The sequence below is a fragment of the Mesoplodon bidens genome, assembly GCF_964165515.1.
Source record: "Mesoplodon bidens genome assembly, chromosome: X".
NCBI lineage: Eukaryota > Metazoa > Chordata > Mammalia > Artiodactyla > Ziphiidae > Mesoplodon > Mesoplodon bidens.
The window spans coordinates 135,096,635-135,117,724 of record NC_138163.1 but is presented as its reverse complement, the minus strand read 5'-3'; the positions used below and the strand labels follow the sequence as shown (position 1 = coordinate 135,117,724).

General features: G+C 52.4%; 1 protein-coding gene across 1 annotated transcript in view; it reads left to right on the top strand.

Moving 5' to 3' along the window:
* Positions 1-950: 950 nt before the first annotated feature.
* Positions 951-21,090, top strand: part of SHROOM2 (shroom family member 2) — a gene marked incomplete at its 5' end in the record, with an annotated part of 55,592 nt that continues 35,452 nt past the window's right edge. Inside the window, 3 exons of the mRNA XM_081223140.1 lie at positions 951-1,096; positions 1,204-3,442; positions 4,951-5,048. Coding sequence (XP_081079266.1) covers positions 951-1,096; positions 1,204-3,442; positions 4,951-5,048 — 2,483 coding nt within the window. The remainder of the gene's footprint in view (positions 1,097-1,203; positions 3,443-4,950; positions 5,049-21,090) is intronic.

Below are 21,090 nucleotides of genomic sequence, written 5' to 3'. Positions count from 1 at the left end.
CGAACCTCAAGCAGCCAGTTTTTTTCTTGGAAGTGTGAATGTTCCAGCTTTCTTGAGCTTTAATGAAAGCACTTAACATGCCTGGATAAATAGTTTCATTATTGAGAGCTTTTAAGTGTGCAGTAGTAGCACTATGTCTAAAAAAAAAGTACATACGTTAGTCTTAAAATACTTTATTGCTAAAAAAATGCTAATCATCATCTGAGCTTTCATTAAATCACAGGCATACCTCATTTCAAAATGAGGTATGCCTGTGATTTAATATCTGGGTTTGGAAAAGTCATGTGATCTCTGAACTTGCCTTTCTAAGTTGAAGATCATTCTCTTTTTTTTTTTTTTGCGGTACGCGGGCGTCTCTCCGCTGTGGCCTCTCCCGTTGTGGAGCACAGGCCCGGCAGCCATGGCTCACGGGCCCAGCCGCTCCGTGGCATGTGGGATCCTCCCGGACCGGGGCATGAACCCGTGTCTCCTGCGTTGGCAGGCAGACTCCCAACCACTGTGACACCAGGAAAGCCCAAGATCATTCTCTTTTGATGGCTTTCTTTGTGTTAGCAGTCCGTAGTATGAATCGTTTCCTGCACTCAACCAGGGGTCCACAAACTCGTCTTGCAGGGGGCCAGACAGGATTGATACCTCAGGCTGGTGGGCCGGTGTCTGCCGCCGCTGTGCAGCTCTGCCCTTGGGAGCAAAGCACACAGCCATGACCGAGTTCCCGTCAGACTTGGGTTATGAGCACTGAAATCGGAATTTTGTGTCATTTTCATGCATCAGGAAGAACTCTTTTGATTCCGTGCCCCGCCCCGCCCCCATTAAAAAACTCTAAAAGCTGTCCTTAGCCCATGGGCTGCGGTTTGCTATCTGCGACACTGAACCAGTGATTGAGGATCAAGGTGTTCACAGGGGCATTGCCTGCTGCTGCCTGGTCCAGCCTGTGGGTGTCGAGCTGAGAGATGTACCGCAGCGTGGAAGGTTTTCTGTTTGGGGACAGCATCCTGTGGGTAGGGCTCGGCCCTTTCAGCCTGCCCTCGGAGAGCTGCTCTTTGACATGGGAAAACTTAGATGCGCCGCACCCAGGGGTCTTGCTGCAGGAAGAGTGGTTGCCTTCTGCCCAGGGCCAGCCGCTCCTACGTGCATAGTCTCATCTTGCCCTTTGCTGCAACGTGACTCTAAAGCACACTGTTGCCTGTGGTTCTCGTTTCCTAGCTCCTCGTCCCAGGACCTGTCGAGCGGCCTGTGGGAGCAGACACATCTGCAGCGCGCCTCTGACCACTTCAGCTCCCTGGGGAGCGTGGACAGCCTGGACCAGCCTGCCCAGTCCTACCCATCTGGGCGCCTCTCGGCTGCCAAGTCCAACAGCAGCATCGACCACCTGGGCGGCCCGAGCAAGCGGGACTCCGCGTACGGCTCCTTTTCCACCAGCTCCAGCACGCCTGACCACACCTTGCCCAAGGCGGATGCCTCCTCTGCCGAGAACATCCTCTACAAAGTGGGCCTTTGGGAGGCCTCCACCGGAGGCAGCGACCGGCAGGGCCTGGCTGCCGGCGACCCTCAGTGTGTGGACGAGAGGCTCGGGGGCTTCCCCCCCAGGGTCCCCTGTGATAGCAGCAGGAGCCCCAGGCCCGAGGACAGTCCTGAGCCCAAGCTAGCTGCTTCCGGGAGGTCCAGTTTGGGGCCGGTCTGGTATGTGCCCGATAAGAAGAAGGCCTCTTCGTCCCCTCCTCCGCCCCCTCCCCCTCTCCGCAGTGACAGCTTTGCGGCCACCAAGAGCCACGAGAAGACCCAGGGCCCCCCATTCTCAGAGGCGGCCACCACGCAGCACCCTCCGGGCCTGACCCGCGCTCAGTACCACAGCGACTGGAGACCGGAAGCGGCTGATCAGCCGCAGAGACCAGCGCGCCTGGGCGACGGGAGGAGAGCCGGCAGCTCGGGCTGTGCGCCGGCTGTGCCCCTGGACTGCGGGTGGCCGCCCTGCGACAGCGGGGCCAGGGCCCTCCCGGGGGCCCCCAGCCGGCTCCAGGCCTCCCTGTCCAGCACGGACGTGCGCTGCCCGCAGCCTTTGCCCGCGTGCCAGCACCCGCGCCATTCCAGTGATGAGAGCCCCTTCTTTCACGAGGGGCCCAGCGCGGCCACGTGGCTCAAGGAGCAGCCGCCTGCTGAGCACTTCCCGGATGACAGCCCCGCTCCGGTGGGGCGGCCCAGCGCTGGCGACCAGAAGGGGGACTGTGGCGTGCAGAGCCGCTACTACTGCGTGACCTCTAGGCGCGGCCCGCAGGGGGGCGCCCCGGCCGCGCAGCCCCGCTGCTACCCGCCCCGGCTCGAGGGCGCCCGGCAAAGGGGGAAGGTGGCGCCGGCGGACAGGGAGGCCGGGGGCCACTGCGAGGGAGCCGAGGAACCGCCCGGGGCCGGCCTCGTGGAAACAGCGAGTGTGAAGAGGGTCGCAGGCGGCTTCGCGTGGGCCCACGGGGGCGGCGAGATCTGCCCCCTGCAGACGCCCATGCTGCACTCGCTGACCCAGGAAGGGGCGCGCCGGCCCGAGGCCGGCCACGAGGGCGCCCCGGAGAGGACCCCGCCCGAGGCCCCGGCGGGCAAACCCATACGGAGGAGCGACCGCTTCGCCACCACCCTGAGGAATGAGATCCAGCTGCGGCGAGCCAGGCTGCAGAAGAGCCGGAGCACGGCAACCCTGGCCGGCGCCGCGGAGGAGGAGGAGGCCGCCGCCGAGGCAGAGGCGCGCGGCTGGGGGGTGCAGCCGGCAGGGGGCGCCCTGGAAGCCGCCTTCTCCAGCACCTATAAGGACCACCTGAAGGAGGCGCAGGCCCGCGTCCTGAGGGCCACGTCGTTTAGGCGCCGCGACCTGGAGCCCAGCCCGTCGGACCCCGACACCCTCCCTCGCGTCTGGGAAGCAGCACCGGCCAGGCTGCCCTCGAGCGCCGGCGGCGCGCTGCACGCCCCGCGCATCGCAGGCCGGAGGCGCTTCACGGCTGAGCAGAAACTGAAGTCCTACTCCGAGCCCGAGAAGATGAACGAGGTGGGGCTCGCGGGGGATGACCGCCCGCGCCAGGGCCCCGCACCTCCCGACGAGACCGTGCGCACCTTTGCCGACAGGTGGAAGTTTTTTGAGGAAACCAGCAAGCCCGTAGGCCAGCGGCCGGGGCTGAGGCCGGCACCCTGTGGGCTCCCCAAGGAGAAGCCGGAGAGGCCTTGGACAGCGGGCCCCGGCAAGGAGGGAGAGATGGGGAGATCAGACCCGCCTCAGAGGCTGGGAACCTTTGCAGAGTATCAAGCCTCCTGGAGGGAACAGAGGAAAGCCCCGGAAGCCAGGAGTTCTGGGAGGTACCACTCGGCAGACAACATCCTGGACGTGGGTCTGGACCAGCGCGAGAGGCCACAGTACATCCACGGAAGGTCCCGGTCGTCGCCGTCGACCGACCTCTACAAGCAGGTAAGCGTCCTGCAGGGAGCCAGCACAGAGCCTCCGTAATTCCATCTTAAGGCACGTATATAGGACAGCCCCAGAGTATCATGGCCCATTGCCGCTGTGACACGTGTCCAGCTGTCTGAGCATTTCCGTGCACCAGCTTTTCTAGTATCAGCTCCTGTGACTTGTGTCCAGCTGTCTGAGCGTTTCTGTGCACCAGCTTTTCTAGTATCAGCACCTGGGGACAAAGTGGATACACCCATGACAATTGCGAGTGCCCTGTTTGCACCCACATCTCGAGTTCCCAGCCTCCTCGTCAGCTGTCGCCAAAGCGGTCTTTCCCTTTGATTATCTTGCCCTTGATACAAAGGGAAGAAATTGGGGGAGATGATAGAAAATGGCAAGCTCTCCTCTGAAATTACAAGCGGTGCTTTATAGCAAGGCCTAAGACAACACAAGAGAGAGTTTCAAACATTGATGTTACTTGATGCTATTAGTATTCTTCTTAGTCCCTTTTTTTGGTCAAATATTTTTAAAAGTTGTTCTGGGGCAAATGTAATGGAAAATGCGGTGCGTTAAACTATTTCACTTTTTTTTTTTAAGTAGGAGTTTTTTTTTTTTTTTTTTTTTTTTTTTGCGGTTACACGGGCTTCTCACTGCTGTGGCCTCTCCCGTTGCGGAGCGCAGGCTCAGCGGCCATGGCTCACGGGCCCAGCCGCTCTGCGGCATGTGGGATCTTCCTGGATCGGGGCACGAACCCGTGTCCCCTGCATCGGCAGGCGGACTCTCAACCACTGCGCCACCAGGGAAGCCCATAAGTAGGAGTTTTGATGGTGAAAGTTGATGGGAAGCTTTCTGTAAAGCTGCATATTTGTATCCATACCTCAGAGCCCATAGTCAGTCTTCCTCTCTCACTCTCTCTGCTTTGTTTCCCCTTCCATCTGCATTTGTACATTTCAAAGAACAGGTTTCCTGCAGCATCAGATGGAGGTTCTTTTAAGAAAAACCAGTCATCGGTTTGTTACACAATAATGAACATCTGCGTGTGGAGAGAGGTGCAGGTTTCTGTGTGGGCCCCTGGTGCAGAAAGGCCTGCAAACACCGCGACCGCGTGCCCATGCCCCGTGCACTGTGACCTCTGAGAATTCCATGCTTGCTCGGTCAAGAAACAAGGCTCCCAGACTCCAGGTCCCGGGGCTTGAGGTTTCGCTGCAGGGAGCCGTGACCAGCTGGGTTTGGTTTGATTAGGGTTTGGGGGCCAGTGTGTCAACACAGGTTTATGACCCTCACGTAGCAGTTTTGCTTCCTGCCCAGAGCCAAAGGGGAACGAACGCACGGTCTTGTTGAGTCATTTTGATGAGACGCTTTGGAGAGCCGGGCTCGCGGGTCCTGTGGCCGGCTGACGGCAGGCGGCGTCACTGCCTTCGTGGTGCGGGCTCACAGGGCGAACCCACAATGAAGGGTTCGTGATCACAGAGGTCTCGGAGGCGGCAGCTTGATGACCGGGTGTCTCCTTGTGCCACCCTTGGCAGGAAGCTTCTGTGGAAGTGCGACGGCAAACAGAGGACCCCGGTGCGCGCAGAGAGCTTTCTTCCTCAGTCCAGGCCGAGGAGGGATGCCCCACCCCAAGGTAGGAGACTCTGCACTTGGGGTTACTAAGAAGTCATCTTGAGGTGGGCTGCATTACGGTGGGTGAGTGCTTGGGTATCTGGTTTCCGCCAGTCCTGAAGGGGCCACTAACCAGGTTCAACTTCCAGCGTCCCCAGGACCAAGCCCTCAGCCCTACACCACTGCCGGCGGGAGAAGCATCCCCAGGGCGGGGACGCTCTGAACGCCATCGTGGCATTTTTGGTTCTTAAAACAGCTGCTGTGTTTTCCGTACAGTCAAGTTCTTTATGTTCACAGAACGAGAAACCCAGTGTAGTGGGCTTGAATGACATGCTTTATCCAGACGGGACGCTTTAACATCGAGGGCACAGCTGGGTTGCTGGGTCTGGAAATCCAAATTGTCTGGAAGGATTGTTAGTCAAAGGACTAAGGCAAGCCTTTCTCAATTGGCCTTATTGAATGACTTAATTTTGAGCTTTAAAATAGAAATCAAGTCGGTTGGCTCCCCAAGAGGGCATCAGAGCATCTGAAAGAACGGCACGGCAGCACTGTTACACTGTCATGTGCCCTGATTCTCAAGTGTGGCCAGTGTAGCTGTGTCACTGTAGTGAGGGTGGAATTTAGGTGAAATACGGTCGTCTGGACCCTCATCCGTGAAGAGGGCAGGAGAGGGCAGTGTAGGTCACTGCAGGAACTGGGGTACGGCCTTGTTTTAAAAGGGCCGATGGAAGAATGGAAGCAAATTGGTACACAATAGGGTCGCTGAGTGCATATTTTTCTGTTCCTTGAGCATCTCTGGGAGTTGGCGTGCTACTCAAATTAAACACCAACCTCAGAATTGAAGATTCTGTCCCGGAGATGACCGATGTAAATGCTTGCTTTTGAGAGCCTTACATAACGGCGTTTTACTTCATTTGGCTGTAAGCTGAGTGCTTCTAGGCTTGCACAAGAGTGTCGGTGGCTCTGAGGGAGCAGGCATGGTGGGCTGTGTGTGCATATGTAGGACGTGGTTGCAGTTACCAGTGTGCACGGCCAAGACCAGAAAGCCCTGGGTGAGAGAGGACGGTCCGTGAATAATACACGTACAGAGCTGAGCTGCGTCTGAGCGGCACAGTGTAGAGCTTTATGGCTCTGGATTGCGAGCAGGTCACGTGCCAAGTGCCAGCTGTCATCTTCATCAGAGCCACTTCCGGGCCCTGCTGCAGTCGTGAGAGCGCGTGCTGTGGTAGTGCAGTGCAGTGCGGTGAGGATGCTCCCCGCACACTCGGGCTCAGGCTTCGCTCCTGCACGGAGGCCTCGGGCATTTATCCTGCAGAGAGACATGCATGTGCTGGTTGGAGTTCAGCTCTCCTGCTGTGAAGAGTCATAACAAATGACTTATAATGTACATAATGTGTGTGTGTGTGTGTGTGTGTGTGTGTGTGTGTTGTAACGGTACTGTCAGCAGCGAAAGGGTCAAGAGGAACGGGGGAGCGACCACACGCTGCCTGTTTCACAGCTGTGTCTGCTGGCAGGCTGCGTAACCACTCTGAAGGAACGAGTTCCAGAAGCTTTCTGGTTTTGAGCTACAAACCCAGCAATTTTCAGAGTCATTGTGTGTGCTTTTAAAGAGTGGTGAGGCTCAGTGAAATCCTAGATTAGGGATGTCGAAGAGGCGTTTTTTTGAGAAAATGTTTATCTTCTGAAGTATCAGTGAGAAAGAGTGCCCTTGAGACATTAAATGGGAGAACCCAAGAAATGAAAATGCAGGCAAGGGACTGTCCTTTGCTCACCAACACCAAATCTATAATGCAGAGATTTAAAGATGCCCAGTGTTTTGCATAAATTCATGTAACATATCTGTGTAAAGAAATCGAATTGCTGATCTGTTAACTGGAACGTGATAATGAAAACTGGCTTTTGTTGTGTCTGTTGGGATGCAGAAGAGCCTCAAGAGAAAATTATGCAGCAAATCGAGTTGAGAGCATTTTTGTGAGCTTCAGGAGTCTGTGTTCTAGATAAAGCAGGACAGAGGTTCTGCCCCAGAGGACCTCCCAGCATAGGAGGGAAGGAGAGACACCGACACTCAGCAATGAAGCGATGACGCGTAATTCTCATCTTTGTGAAAAGTTACGGGATGGTTCACAATCTCCGGAGGGACGAGGATGAGGCGACTCCTGCCTGGGGGTTGTGGGCAAGACACGTGGTGTTTGAGCAGGACCCAGGCCCTCGGGAGGAGATCTAGCCGTGTTTGCTTGCCTCCGGCTGTGTTCTCATGGGAGCGGCGTCCTCACCCATCACGTTTCCAGAGCCAGCGCCCACTGTTTTTGGAGGTTTTGCACCAGATCTCCAAGCTCAGGTGTCCTGACTAACGGCCGTCTGCTCCCTAACCCCAGTGTCGCGGGGACCTTGAAAGCTCGGTGTAGCAGTTTGCTTGGGCTGCTGTAACAAACTGCCAGGGTCTGGGCGGCATCAGCAACAGACAGTGATTTTCTCAAGGCTCTGGAGGCCCGAGTCTAAGCTCCAGGCGCTGGCAGGGTGGGTTTCTCCCAGGGCCTCTCTCGGTGTCTTGCAGGCGGCCGCCTCCTCCCTGTGTCCTCACCTGGTCTTCCCTCTGTGTGTGTCTCTGTCCTGATGTCTTCTTGGAAGGACACCAGCCAGACTGGATTAGGGTCCACCCCCGTGCCCTCGTTTTGCCTGAATCACCTCTCGAAAGAGCTTCATTCCATCAGCTTCTGAAGTCCGGGGGGGTTAGGACTTCAAGGTATGAAGTGGTCTACTTTCTGCTGCGTCCACTCTCTCAGGAAGTGTTCTTTCATCGTTGTCCAGACAAGGTCACACCTAGTATTTAAAATGAAGGAGCTGCCATCCTAGCGAGCAGCTGATGAAGGGGGGCAAACAGCGAAGCCTCTTTGGAGGGCTGTTGCCGGCATGGAGTTGCACACACCCTCTGGTGGGGAATTCCCTTTCTAAGAGTGGTTTTCTGAGCAGGCTCCCATCGCCCTGTAAACAGCGTATGGGGACCAGGGGGCTCCGGTGCCCCCTCTGCCGCGTCTCGTGGAGCTGCCCCCTTGCTGGCTGCTCTCTCCCTGCCTGGACGGCTGGTGGACCCTGGGCAGGGTGGAGGTGGGGCTCTGTGCTCCTTCTGGATCGTGGGGAATAGTGCTTCCATGTTGGCATGACGTGCTTGCTGAAACTGTATTGACGATTTTAGTATACATGACAGTACCCGAAGCGGGCTTTCCTTGCCCGTTAGAGGGAAGTCATCAACATCTCAAATTTGGTACGTGGACTTGTTGGCCAGTGTCATGTTTTTTTATTTTTTTAATTTATTTATTTATTTATTTTTGGCTGTGTTAGGTCTTCGTTTCTGTGCGAGGGCTTTCTCTAGTTGTGGCGAGCGGGGGCCACTCTTCATCGCGGCGCGCGGGCCTCTCACTGTCGCGGCCTCTCTTGTTGCGCGGCTCCAGATGCGCAGGCTCAGTAGTTGTGGCTCACGGGCCTAGTTGCTCCGCGGCATGTGGGATCCTCCCAGACCAGGGCTCGAACCCGTGTCCCCTGCATTGGCAGGCAGATTCTCAACCACTGCGCCACCAGGGAAGCCCCAGTGTCATGTTTTAAGCCTTGTAAGAAAGCTAAGTTTTACCACATGGGGTTCGTGCCCCTCACACGTGAGGGTCTTCTAGAGGACTGGGTCTGGGGGGTTCTGCACACAGGTTTTGTAGGGGAAGAGCCTGGGAGGCTGTGGCCACTGGCAGGTTCCCACTCCCCGGCCTCGTCCCGGCCATTTCTGCCCCCATAGGAGCTGCCGCCAGCGGACTGGCTCTGACCTGCAGGCTTGTATTTTGTTGGGACGGATGGGAGAGGAGGGGCCGGGGGAGAATAAGAATAAATCCTAAATCCCACTAACAGCCAGAAGGTGGAGTCTGTATGAAATCAAGCTCTTTCATTTCATGTGAAATTCATCAACAAGCTAAGCCCACCTGAGGGTCACCTTCCTGTACGTTTGCCCTGAGATGTGATTTGCGGTACAGAGCTTGATGTCAAGACTGATTTCCATTTACTCCACAGGCTGCTCGCAAGTAGGTTTCAGAGTGAGAGCGTTGCCATCCGAGCTGCACCCCTCATTTGTTGCTTTGGGGGAGACGTTTACTTCTCCTGGCCTTCAGTTAGCTAAGGGGCAGTTGAAGCTTTCCATTCTGAACTGCTGTGCTGGATACTTAGGAAGCCCACGCTGGCATGGTCACAAGGTGAAACTCAAGCTTGGAAGTTTTCTGGGGTGGAGCCCGGCATCGGCACAGCTTCCTTTCGGGCAGTGCACTGTCTCCTGTGCCCAGAGCCCTTGCTCAGACACAAACCTCCATCCTCCCAGAGATGAAGAGCAACGGCTGTCAGAAGACCCTGGGCCCGGGCTCCAGTGGTGTGTTTTTACGTCTTGGTTTGTAACTACACTTTCCCCTTGTGTTTATACCTGTGTGGCTTCAGGAAAAGCAGAGTCAGGACAAGGCACAGCAGATTTGTTCACATGCTGGTTTGGTCTCGTGACTTCACGTTATTCTGAAGGACGCGTTGTTAGGCCGTGGTTTGAGGGTCCCAGGGCTTGGGGCCCCGGAGCAGAAAGTGAGGCCAGGGAGCCAGGTCCACGGAGCAGTGAGGTGTGGGCAGAGACCGTGCCGACATGTTAACCACTGCGGCGCTGAGGGACAGCGATGGAGACTGGACCCAGGCATCCGAGTTCCAGACGCGGCGGGGAAGCGGTCCTCCACAGACCCCGCTTGTGACGGCAGCTTCTGCCCTCTGAGAGGGTTCTGACACACATCAGCTGATTGCCCCGGTGGCTGCATGCGAGTCCTTTGTTGGGGGCGAGGATTAGGGAGGGAAAAGCCAAGAGTCCACGGCCCCTCTTCTTGGATGGAGAGACTTCCGCAGCTGTTTGACAGGATCCTTTGCTCTCTTATCCTCTGGTCTCCTTTCTTCTCAGTGGACTCCTGTCTTCCAAGCTCAGACCCTTGGGACGTCCCTGGTGGTGCAGTGGTTAAGAATCCACCTGCCAAGGCAGGGGACACAGGTCAGAGCAACTAAGCCCATGGGCCACAACTACTGAGCCTGCGTGCTGCAACTGCTGAAGCCCGCGCACCTAGAGTTATGCTCCACAACAAGAGAAGCCACCGCATTGAGAAGCCCACGCACCGCAAGGAAGAGTAGCCCCTGCTCGCCGCAGCTAGAGAAAGCCCGTGTGTAGCAACAAAGACCCAATGCAACCCCAAAAAAAAAAAAAAAAAGCTCAAACCCTTATCAGTTGCCTGTGGTCGAACTTGCACATACAGGGACTCTTTGGTGTTTTTGCCTTTCTCCAGAAATCCACAAGAACACACTGACACTCATGATCTCCTTTTGATCCTTTCACCCATGCTTCCTTGCTCGATGCCGTGTTTTAAGTCAGCGTACCATGGTTTAGGGCTGGGATGACCTGGAAGGCGGCCATATGGGTTTAAGTACACCTTACATGAATGCTCTTCACGGTGGCAGAGGTGTCGGCAAAGTCTCCTCTGACTGCTTTTGAGACGATCTTTGCTGCCTTTAAGTTCTTCTAGACTCTTCTGGCTCATTGTCTCATTCAAGTGCTTTCCTCTTGGCTCAAGAACCGAATTGTCGGGACTTCCCTGGTGGTCCAGTGGTTAAGAATCCGCCTCCCAACGCAGGGAATGCAGGTTTGATCCCTGTTTGGGGAGCTAAGATCCCACGTGCCGCGGGGCAGCTAAGCCTGAGCAAAAGAACCGAACTGTCAAGGACCAGGTCTCTGATCCCTGTTTCTTCTGATGGGACCGAGTGTGGCACCCTACCTAATCCTCACGTAGTCGACTTTCATACCATTCATTAATGGGTGAAGTCGCATGTCTTAATCCAGGCTGTGTGGTGAATCCGTGTTGGGAACGTGAGCGCGTCTCATCCGTGATCTGTGAACACCGACTTGTGGTTCCTCCCCTGTGGAAGGTACGGCCTGTGAGAGGCACCGTAGCATTGTTGCAGGGTGGTAACGAGGTGGCGCTTCGTTGCAGCAGTGGACATGGCAGAGCCACGTTAGGATGAAAACTTGCTCCACAGAGATGATCGAGGGCATCCCTGATGCCTGGGAGGGTCGTGGATGAGGCCACGTATCCTTCTCACACCTGCCTCTCCCCAGGCCTTCGTGAGCAATGTTCGGGAACTTTAGAGACCAGGTGCCAGACGCAGGCTTCTCTCTCTTGGGCGAGGACGAGGCCGCTTAACTGCAGCAGGTTTCTCCTGTGTTCCTTTCTGTCTGTGTCGGCATTTTATATTAGAACTCTGAAATCAGTGTCTGGAGAACACCAGTGGGCAGTGAGTCTCGGGCCCACTGAGGTCAGGCTCCCTGATGAGATGGCTTCGAGGACCGGACATCTGTCCAGTTTGACCTCCGTCCCTTGGGACTCACAGGCTTTGTAGGTGTCTGTATGTGGGGTCACATTGGCTGCTGTTTGTGAGGTTCCTGTAAATGACTTGCTTTAATTTTTAAGTTACTCAAAGTAACTTATGCTGCTATATTTAAAATGGATAACCAACACGGGCCTACTGGGTAAAACGGAGCTCTGCTCAATATTATGTAACAATGTAAATGGGAAAACAATTTGGAAAAGGAGTAGATATAACTTAATCACTTTGCTATACACCTGAAACTAATGCAACATTGTTATTCCACTAGACTCCAACATAAAAGTTTAAAAACATAAAATAAAAAATAAGTAACTTATGCTTTTTTTGAAATGGGGCTGAAAAGATTTTATTTATTTTAAAATTGTGATGGGATCCACATAATGTAAAGTTAACCATTTGAGTGTATATGATTCAGTAACACTTAATACATTCCCAGCATTAGGCATCCATCACCACCGTCTAGTTCCAGAAGATTTTCATCACCCCAAAAGGAGACCTTGGACCCCTGAGTGGTCACTCCTGAAGTGGGTTTATTATTTTTCTCCCCCCCTCTCCCCCTTTCTACTTTGCATTTTCCTTTTCTTAACAATTTTTAAATTTTATTTTTGGCTGCGTGGGTCTTTGTTGCTGCATGCAGGCTTTCTCTAGTTGCAGAGAGCGGGGGCTACTCTGTTGTGGAGCACGCGGGCTTCTCATTGCGGTGGCTTCTCTCGTTGTGGAGCATGGGCTCTAGGCGAGCGGGCTCAGTAGTTATGGCTCGTGGGCTCTAGAGCACAGGCTCTGTAGTTGTGGCACACGGGCTTAGTTGCTCCGCGGCACGTGGGATCTTCCCAGACAAGGGCTCGAACCCGTGTCCCCTGCATCGGCAGGCGGATTCTTAACCACTGTGCCACCAGGGAGGTCCCAGTGAAGTGGGCTTATTTTTAAGGTTCAATTTGAAGTGACACCCTCTCTAGAGTTAGACCGTATCTTATACACGGCTGCCCTCAGTCAGAGGTGAGGTGGACCCTTGGCTGTCAGAGTTGATTTCCTCGTACTCAGTGTGTTAAGTGGTGGTGAGACGCCTACAGCTAGTCCCAAAAATCAGTTTTCTCATAAACTTTCTGAAGGTCCACACACTGAAAATAAAAAAGAATGGTTCTGCGATTTGCCTCTTAAGCGGCGTAAGATGCATTAAAATATTTCCGAGTGGACGTGAAACGTGCGCGAAACCGAGGAGTCGGTGTATCCCCTCGGCACCCCCAGGCAGCCACCTGCTCTCCCCTGGCCCTGCGGAGGTCACACCACCTCCACCAGCAGCTGGAGTCAGAGGACAGGAAGGTGAAGGAGGAAGACAGTGGCGTGGGCAGTGAGAGGGCGCTAGCCGGGAAGGTGCATGGCCTTGAGGTTTTCTCAGATGCAGCACTTGGAGCACATGGGTTCCTGGAAGATGTGCCTGTGCTCCTTTCGAGTTGAATCTTTTGTGTCTTTATTTCCATGTGAACCTTAACCTTCTTACCAGGATATGCTGGATGGTGTGCACGGTCGTGCCTTGTGTGTGGGGGGAGCCCCGCTGTCCGAGGTAATGAGGTTGCTGTCCCATGCAGGGAGGAGAGCATGAGTCCAGGCTCACACGTGACCCCAGCTGTCCCGCCGAGACAAGGGACAAGTCATCAGGGTGCCATGCCAGCAGAGCTCTGGGTCCTGTCTGTCCGGAGACGAGTGATGAGTCCTTTCGTGGCATCTGGGAACCCAGGGTCGCTGAACCCACGAGAAGTGGGGTGTCCGGAGCCACGAGAGGAAGAGTTCATTCCCAGCAAAGCCATTAAAGTCACGTTGGCTTTATAGTTCTTTTCCCACGTCCCTTGCAAATCTGTTGTGTTTTATAGTCTGTGAGCTATAAAAATAAGGAAAATATATTTAGACACATTTAACAATATAATAAAAAGCCACACGTTGCGTGATTCTGGTGCGTGTATGCTGCCCAGAGCAGGTAGATCCGTAGAGACAGAAGGGAGATGGGTGGCTAACAGCAATGAAGGCCCGAGGGAAAGGCAGTCACTGCCAGCGGGTGTGGAGCTCTTTGCGGGTGAGGGAAACGCTTTGGAATTAGACAGTGGTGACAGATGCACAACTCTGTGAATTTACCGAAAGCTACTAAATCATACGCTTCCAAAGGGTGAATTTCAGGGTATGCGAACCTCATCTCAATTTTTAAAATCTGGTCGGTGCCGAGAATCCACAAGAAGAAAAGTTTTTAAAATTTAAAACGAGGCCGCGCGTTACTCAAGTCTGAGCATCGCGGCTCTAGCTCAGACTTCGCAAAGGATCAGATGGTGAGTACTTTTGGCGTTAAGGAACTCAGTGTTCCTGCTGTGCTGACGTCTCTGCCCTTGTAGCCCGGGAGCAGCCGTGGACAGTCCATAAAGAGGTGGGTGTGGCTGTACTCCCATAAGACTGGACAGAGAAGGTTTGCCAGCCCTGGGATTTGGCCAAGGGACGTAAGAGATTGGCCTTCAGTGAGTGCGCTTCCCAGACGGGGAGGTGAGGCCTGCATGGTCAACTGTCTGGATGTTTCCAGAGAGGCTTCTTGCATGCTTCTCTGCAACATGATGTCCCTTTCTCTTGCCATTTTCATTTTACTGGTCTCTCTGGCTTGGTTGGCTTCGCTGTGGCCCGTTCACAGCACGAGCGTGTGGAGAGGGAAGGATGCTGTTAAGCTCGGGCTCCTTTGTGATACTCTGACTTGGAGCATTGGCATCCTTGGACTATACGAGCTCAGTTCAGGTGAAGTGACTTGGGGAAGGGTTGAGGCTTCAGCAGGCTTGCCCCAGCGGCTATGAGGAGGCGTTCTTTGGGCATTTCAGTGTGCCAGGGTGCCTGTCATGTTCTGTTCCCTTCTTATTTGTGGACTTTCTCAAGGACATGAATGTACTATATCAAGTAAAGGCACATTTGTATTCAACTTTTTACAAGTATTTACGATGTACAGTCCTAACGGCATCAACACAGCGTAGGCTTTGAGCATCTTATACGCCCCGATAATTACGCCTTGTTCTAGGAAACACGGATATATGAAAACCCAATGATAAACCTTAATATTATAAAAGTGCTTCCCCTTTACACATTGTTCATAGAGAGTCTCCTTTAAAAATGGATTCCTAGAGCAAAAGCAGCACCCAGATTCTGGTTTCTAGTACACTTCTCCATGAGAAGGACGCAGGGCTCCTTGGAGGTACGGCTGATGCTGGAGCTGGGGCAGGGTGTATGCAAAACGAGTATGGAGTGTCTTGTGCCCTCAAAGTAAGGAAGTATTCAAACAAACACAAAAAATAAAAAACCGTGTAACAATGAGGCTATGCCAGAGGGACACAGGGGTCCACTTAGAGTTAGGCATGACCAAAGCTGCAGTGAGATAAAGTCGTGCAGGACTGTAACCCAGTGTGTAAAGTATCCCTGAGTCCACACTGATAGACGTAAATGATTGGGTATATTAATACGTGGGGGAGAAGAGACAAACCTGTGCCGAAAAATTCCAGATCTCTGTAGATCCTCCGCCCTCAAGGGGGTGGGTCAGAGCCCTTTATTCCTGTAATACGGGCTCCATATGGTAACGTTCTTCCACACAGGGCAGGGTGAAAAGGTGGGGTGAAAGTCACGTGACCGAGGAGAAGCTGATGCACGCTGTACCTAACCCTGCCCACCAGTCAGCAGACTGTTGTGTTGACGGCGTGATCCTTGGTATTGTACGGTAAGCAGGGCATTCACCTCCTGCGGCCTGCCCTCCACGTCCATAACTCCAGGGTAATCATGACAAAAACATCAGACACATCCCAGCTGAGAGGCATTCTGCAAAAATGCCTGCACGGTGCTCCTCAAAGCTGTGGAGGGCATGGAAAACAAGGACACTCTGAGAAGCTGTCGCTCAGGTGGGAGGAGGTGAAGCCGGTGTGACAACTAAATGCGATGTGGTGTCCTGGCTGGGATCCTGGGACACAAGAAGGCTATCAGGCGAGAGTGAAGAAAGTCTGAATAAAATGTAGACTGTAGTTAGGATGAATGAACCAAGATTGGGGTCATTAGTTATGGCAAAGATACTCATGTCATGTGTAGACAGTAGGGGAAACGGGGGTGTAGGGGACATGGGAACATTCTCCTCTCGTTGAAATTTTTCTGTGCGTCTAAAACCATTCTAAAATCAAGTGTTGAGATGTTTCGAGTTACTCAGTTTGTAAACACCAGGAACATACCTCTTGAGCAGTAAGTGGGTGAAATCCCTTATCAGCCACCAGGCTCTTACGGGATGCCTGTTACGTGGATGGCCTCCCATTGTGCTCTGAGGTACAGACAGGCATGGAGCTGGCCTGGGGTGGATGGCACCCTCTCTTAGGGATGGGATCCTGTACTTGGTAGAATAATACATGGAGATGAAAACTAGTGCAAAGCATGTGGGATGTGGGGGGGCAGACACAGGTTCAAATTCTTACTCTCGTTCTCCGTGTGCTTGCATCAGGCCACCTAAGCTTGCCAATAACTTCCCTTCCCTGGATGATGGGATAGCCACACCACCCTTCCTTGCAGACTCATTTAAATGCTAAATGGGTGTCACACTACCGCAGCGGTGCAGTGCTTAAAATCAAGCAGGTGTGAAAAAATGAAAAAGTCACTCTTGGTGAGATAGCGGTAACGTGGGAGATACTGCAAAGTAGCACGTGTTACTTGTTTAAATGAGCAAGAGTCAGAAGTAACGGCAGTGAATTTTGAAGACGTTGATTGAAGCAGATGGTAAAAAGAGAAAATTCGTCCTGGAGGGTAAGTGCAGGACTGGGGAGGGTCGGGGCTCTCCGCGTGGCTGTTAGAGACCCTGGTGGGAGGGGCACTGCCTGCGTCAGGGGGGAGGGAGCTGCCTTAGGAGGGGAGGTGGGGCGCGGGGACTTTCAATGCAGATCATTGTGAAGTGACGGATTGGCTAAGTCAGGGTCAGCCTGTGACCCCTTTGTGGTCTGCAGCGAATGCCTTGTACGCAGTAAAACCTCCGGAAGCACTTTGTTAGCTGTTTGGATTACATTCCTCCTGAGTGTGTAATAAACCCCCAAATACAGAAAGACGTAAAATAGGCTATTGAGTGTTTTGTTTTGTTTTAAACTTCATTGTTTCATCTGACCTTACGGTTGTGGGATTGAACCTTGGATTGCACACGGCGTACAATGGTCTAGCACAGTTAAACAGGCAAAGCTGCATAAAATTCATGCAGTAGGCTTTTCTGTATTTCCTTCTTTTAAATTATAAAGAGGAAGACACCCGTGCCTTTAGGGCTTTAAAAGGGCAGGGCTTTGGGGGTTTAGGCAGAGAAGCCTTGGGAACATTTCCCCCTGAGGTCAGGAGTCGTCAGTGAGGTCACAAGGGAGCCTTGAGTCCTGGGGTTGGGGGGGGGCGGGGCTGCGTGAACTTGACCGTCACGAGGCAGCGGGCACAGACAGGCAGGCAGACGCCGGGACTGCCGCAGAGCGGGTCCCTGGGGCGCTGTGCTCACGGCGGGCGGAGAGCCGGTAAGAGAGCCTGGGTCCCCTCTCGGGGCATCTCCTGCAGGACAGGGATGCTTTCCTGCCGCCGTGGCTGTGTGCCAGCTTTGCAGTGACTCGTGCCCCTTTTGTTGCGCTGTCTTGAAGAGCAGGTGGTCAGCTCACGGGGCGGTGTGAGGCCAGCGGGGGAGGTCTGCAGACACGCTTCTCGTGTGGTGTTCTGCCTGAAAGTGAATGATAATGCAGATCGGCATGCAGAGTCCACCTGCGCTCTGCCCGTGTGCATGTGTGTGTGGGCACGCGAGCCTGTGCTCTGTGTGTGTGTGTGTGTGTGTGTGTGTGCGCGCGCTTGTACACACGTGCTGTTTTGGTCGCCTGGGTTTCTGCCGTTGGCTGAAAGCGCGCTGGAGCTAGAAGGCAGTGCCTCTCGGGACTGTGCTCTGGGCGGTGAGCTGGTGTGACTGGGAGCCCTTGGTATGTGGGGCGCGCTCCGCAGACCTGCCTTCCCTGCCGAAGGGTCCCCGAGGAGACTGGCGGGAGGGCGCTAGCGTTTCATGAAGACCCTTCCTTGCTTTGCCTTTTCTTTTTCCATAGCAATGAGAAATGAGCGTTCTCACGACGGAGGCTTTGACCGTGGATGTAGAAAGAAATGGTGAGTCAGCGACATCAAAATGAAAAAAGCAGGGAAATCAGGTGTGCATGTTGAGTCGTGAAAAAAAATGCTTGGTGGGTAAATTCACTCATAGCCTGCTGATGGCAATGAAAAAATGTAAATGGAGAAAATGGCACAGGGTGGTTCTGAGCGTTTTGCAATTCTTGTTCCGCAGTCGTGACAATTTAAAGGCATGCATTTCTTACGGGTTTTACCGTACATGTGCTGTGGGTTGTTTTTTTTTTTTTTGCCTTTTATATTGTGATACATAAAACAAGTTATTAATTTTGGCCATATTTCTAAACGATTGAAATTGTTTTGCTTCACTAGAGCAGGCTTTTGTGTGTGCGGCGGGAGTGTGCCATTTTCACAGGGAAACGGCTGCATGTATGTGGTATGCAGACGCTGACACACAGTTTGGGCTTGCATTGACTGACTCACTTGGGTAGGAGTCATCTTGAAATGACTTAGTGGTCATGCTTAGGTGAAACGTAGAGGCAGAGGGGTTTGAAGAAGGGTTTTCAGACACTCTACCTGACAGAATTAATAATGAAAGAACCTGCTGTCGTATACATTGTCTGAAGACTTACACAATGAAGGAATGGAAAATGATATTTTAACACGTCGCAAAATAACTGAAGATTAGGTACAGGTTTGATGAATGGTTGACATATTTCTTTTCCTTGCAAAGCAGAATCTTTGAGGGCGTATATTATAAATATTTTTTATGATTATGTTGCAGAAAAGTATTTGATGGCTGGTAGGAAACTGGACATCTCTATGCAGCTTTTTGTCAAGCCGAGTGGAAAAAGCATGTCACACTTTCTCTCTCTGTCTCTCTCACACACATACCCACAAACATATACCCCTTAGGGAAAAATATTTGCAGGGGGATTTTTATTCATGAATGCATGAACGAACAAAACACAGAAAAGCCATTTATAAAAGGAGTATTAGAAATCACCATACAGGGGCTTCCCTGGTGGCACAGTGGTTGAGAGTCCGCCTCCCGATGCAGGGGACACGGGTTCGTGCCCCGGTCCGGGAAGATCCCACATGCCGCGGAGCGGCTGGGCCCGTGAGCCATGGCCACTGAGCCTGCGCGTCCGGAGCCCGTGCTCCGCAATGGGAGAGGCCACAACAGTGAGAGGCCCTCGTACGGCAAAAAAAAAAAAAAGAAAGAAATCACCATACATATTGGTGTTGACTGTGCAGGTCAGGTAAGGCTTCTCCTGCCTGGCTGGGGTGACAGACAACCCTGTAAATGTATGCTGATGGCTGCGTGTTTGGCGTGAACTGGCTGCTCCCCTAGCTGCCTTTGGGTTTTGGAGGTTGCGGAAGCTAATACTTCATGTGGCCTTTAGAATGCATTTGCTTTACTCTCACTACCTTGAATTCTTTGCCTCTTCTGTGCATTAAATTTTAGGAAGGTCTAGGTGGGGGAGCAGTAGAAGCCAGAGGTGGTGTTTTGTGTCCACCGGATCGGCCCATCTCTCCCCGGTCAGCAGACACTTGTGTTTTCTAGCGGGCTTTCCCTCCAACAGGTTAGATAAGTCATTTCTGTGAGGCTTGTAGACATCCCTGGATGTCTGAAGAGATCCTAAAATTATTTAGTTTTTCACCTTTGAAGAAAGACTTGCAGAATCCTTTGTGTTCATTACTGAAGATTCAGAAGGGCTTCTCGCCTGTATATCTTGGACCTCACAACATGGGTACCATGTTCATTTTACGATAAGCAAACTGGGGCTTCAGTAACTGGATTCACACAGCTTCTTAATGCATGCAGTATGGCTGGTCTTTAATCTGGTGGGTTCCTGCACCACCATGGATGCTGGAAGGTTCTACAGATCGTCACAGCCTGCATATAGACCTGTATAAGATGCCAAACCTCTTCTGTTATTAGCTGTCACGTCCCAGGGCCAGTGCACCAACAGTGCAGTGAGAAGGGGTTCCAGTGTGGGTTTCCAGGGCGGTGGTGTAATATAAAGACCTCTTAACCAGGCTGAGAAACTGCAGACCCAGGTCCCAACCTGCGTGGACGTGACCTGTTTCTTCATCCACGAAATCGGGAGTTTGGATGAAATGGTTTCTACGGACCCTTGCAGCTATCATCATTTTTGATTCTCGGGGAGAGAAGCCAGGGACTCAGATTCCCCTTACATGACACATCCAGGCCAGTGGGTTGTATTGTGGTATTCATTCGCTACCAACATTCATGTGAGTGAAGACATATATGAGATACACACACATGGGTAGTATCTTTGAGATCCATATGTAAATAAATAAAATGAGCTCTGCAGCAGACTTGATTTTTCTGCCTGCAGGGGTTTCTTTTTTTTTTTTTTAAAGAAGATGTTGGGGGTAGGAGTTTATTAATTAATTTATTTATTTTTGCTGTGTTGGGTCTTCGTTTCTGTGCGAGGGCTTTCTCTAGTTGTGGCAAGCGGGGGGCCGCTCGTCATCGCGGTGCGCGGGCCTCTCACTATCGCGGCCTCTCTTGTTGCGGAGCACAGGCTCCAGACGCGTAGGCTCAGTAGTTGTGGCTCACGGGCCTAGTTGCTCCGCGGCACGTGGGATCTTCCCAGACCAGGCTCGAACCCGTGTCCCCTGCATTAGCAGGCAGATTCTCAACCACTGCGCCACCAGGGAAGCCCCTGCAGGGGTTTCTTGATGCAATGGCAGTCATTGACAGCACACCCACTTAGTTGTTCTGTGGTGAAGTCAGCTGCTAACAGACGAAGTTCTCCCAGGTACAGCTTACATACCATGTGTTATTTAATGACTTTGTTAAAGAGTCCAGCCAGTGGGCGCTTACACATATTTGGAGGCCGTTAAAAATAGAATAACTAGAAATTCTAGGAAGGTATGAAACATTTATACAGACACACACACCTGCAGATATATGTGTATACACCTGCATGTATATGTATACACATGAGCGTGCAAGTATGTGTATATATACACATGCGCACATAAATATGTATTATAGACATTTTATATAGGAATAAAGTAAATTTTCATGTACAATAAATATCTGAAGCCTATGGAGTAAATAATCATTTCGAAATATGGTTCAGCTGAGTAACAATCATGCAATATTCTGAGATGGTATTTTCAAAATTTGGGGTCACGTGCATTGTACTAAAAGGACATGCTTAAAGCAGATGGTTTTCTCTTAATTTACGGAGATCCTATGCTATTCTAAGTATGTTTTAATCTCTTTTACCACAGAGTTTCCCAGAATTAAAAAATGGCTCCTTATTTCATAAGCTTGATATATGTTTTTGAGAGCTAGGATTTATACTTACCTGTGGTTACAGCCTTCTAGGGTGTGGTATATAGTCTTTAATAAGATTTCCTTCTTTAAAAAATCTGTTTTACTAAGTAGAACAGTTTTATTAAAAACATACGGAAATTCCGGAAAGCAGAATGAAGACATTAAAAACTGCCCTCAACCTCACCATCCAGAGAGACCACTG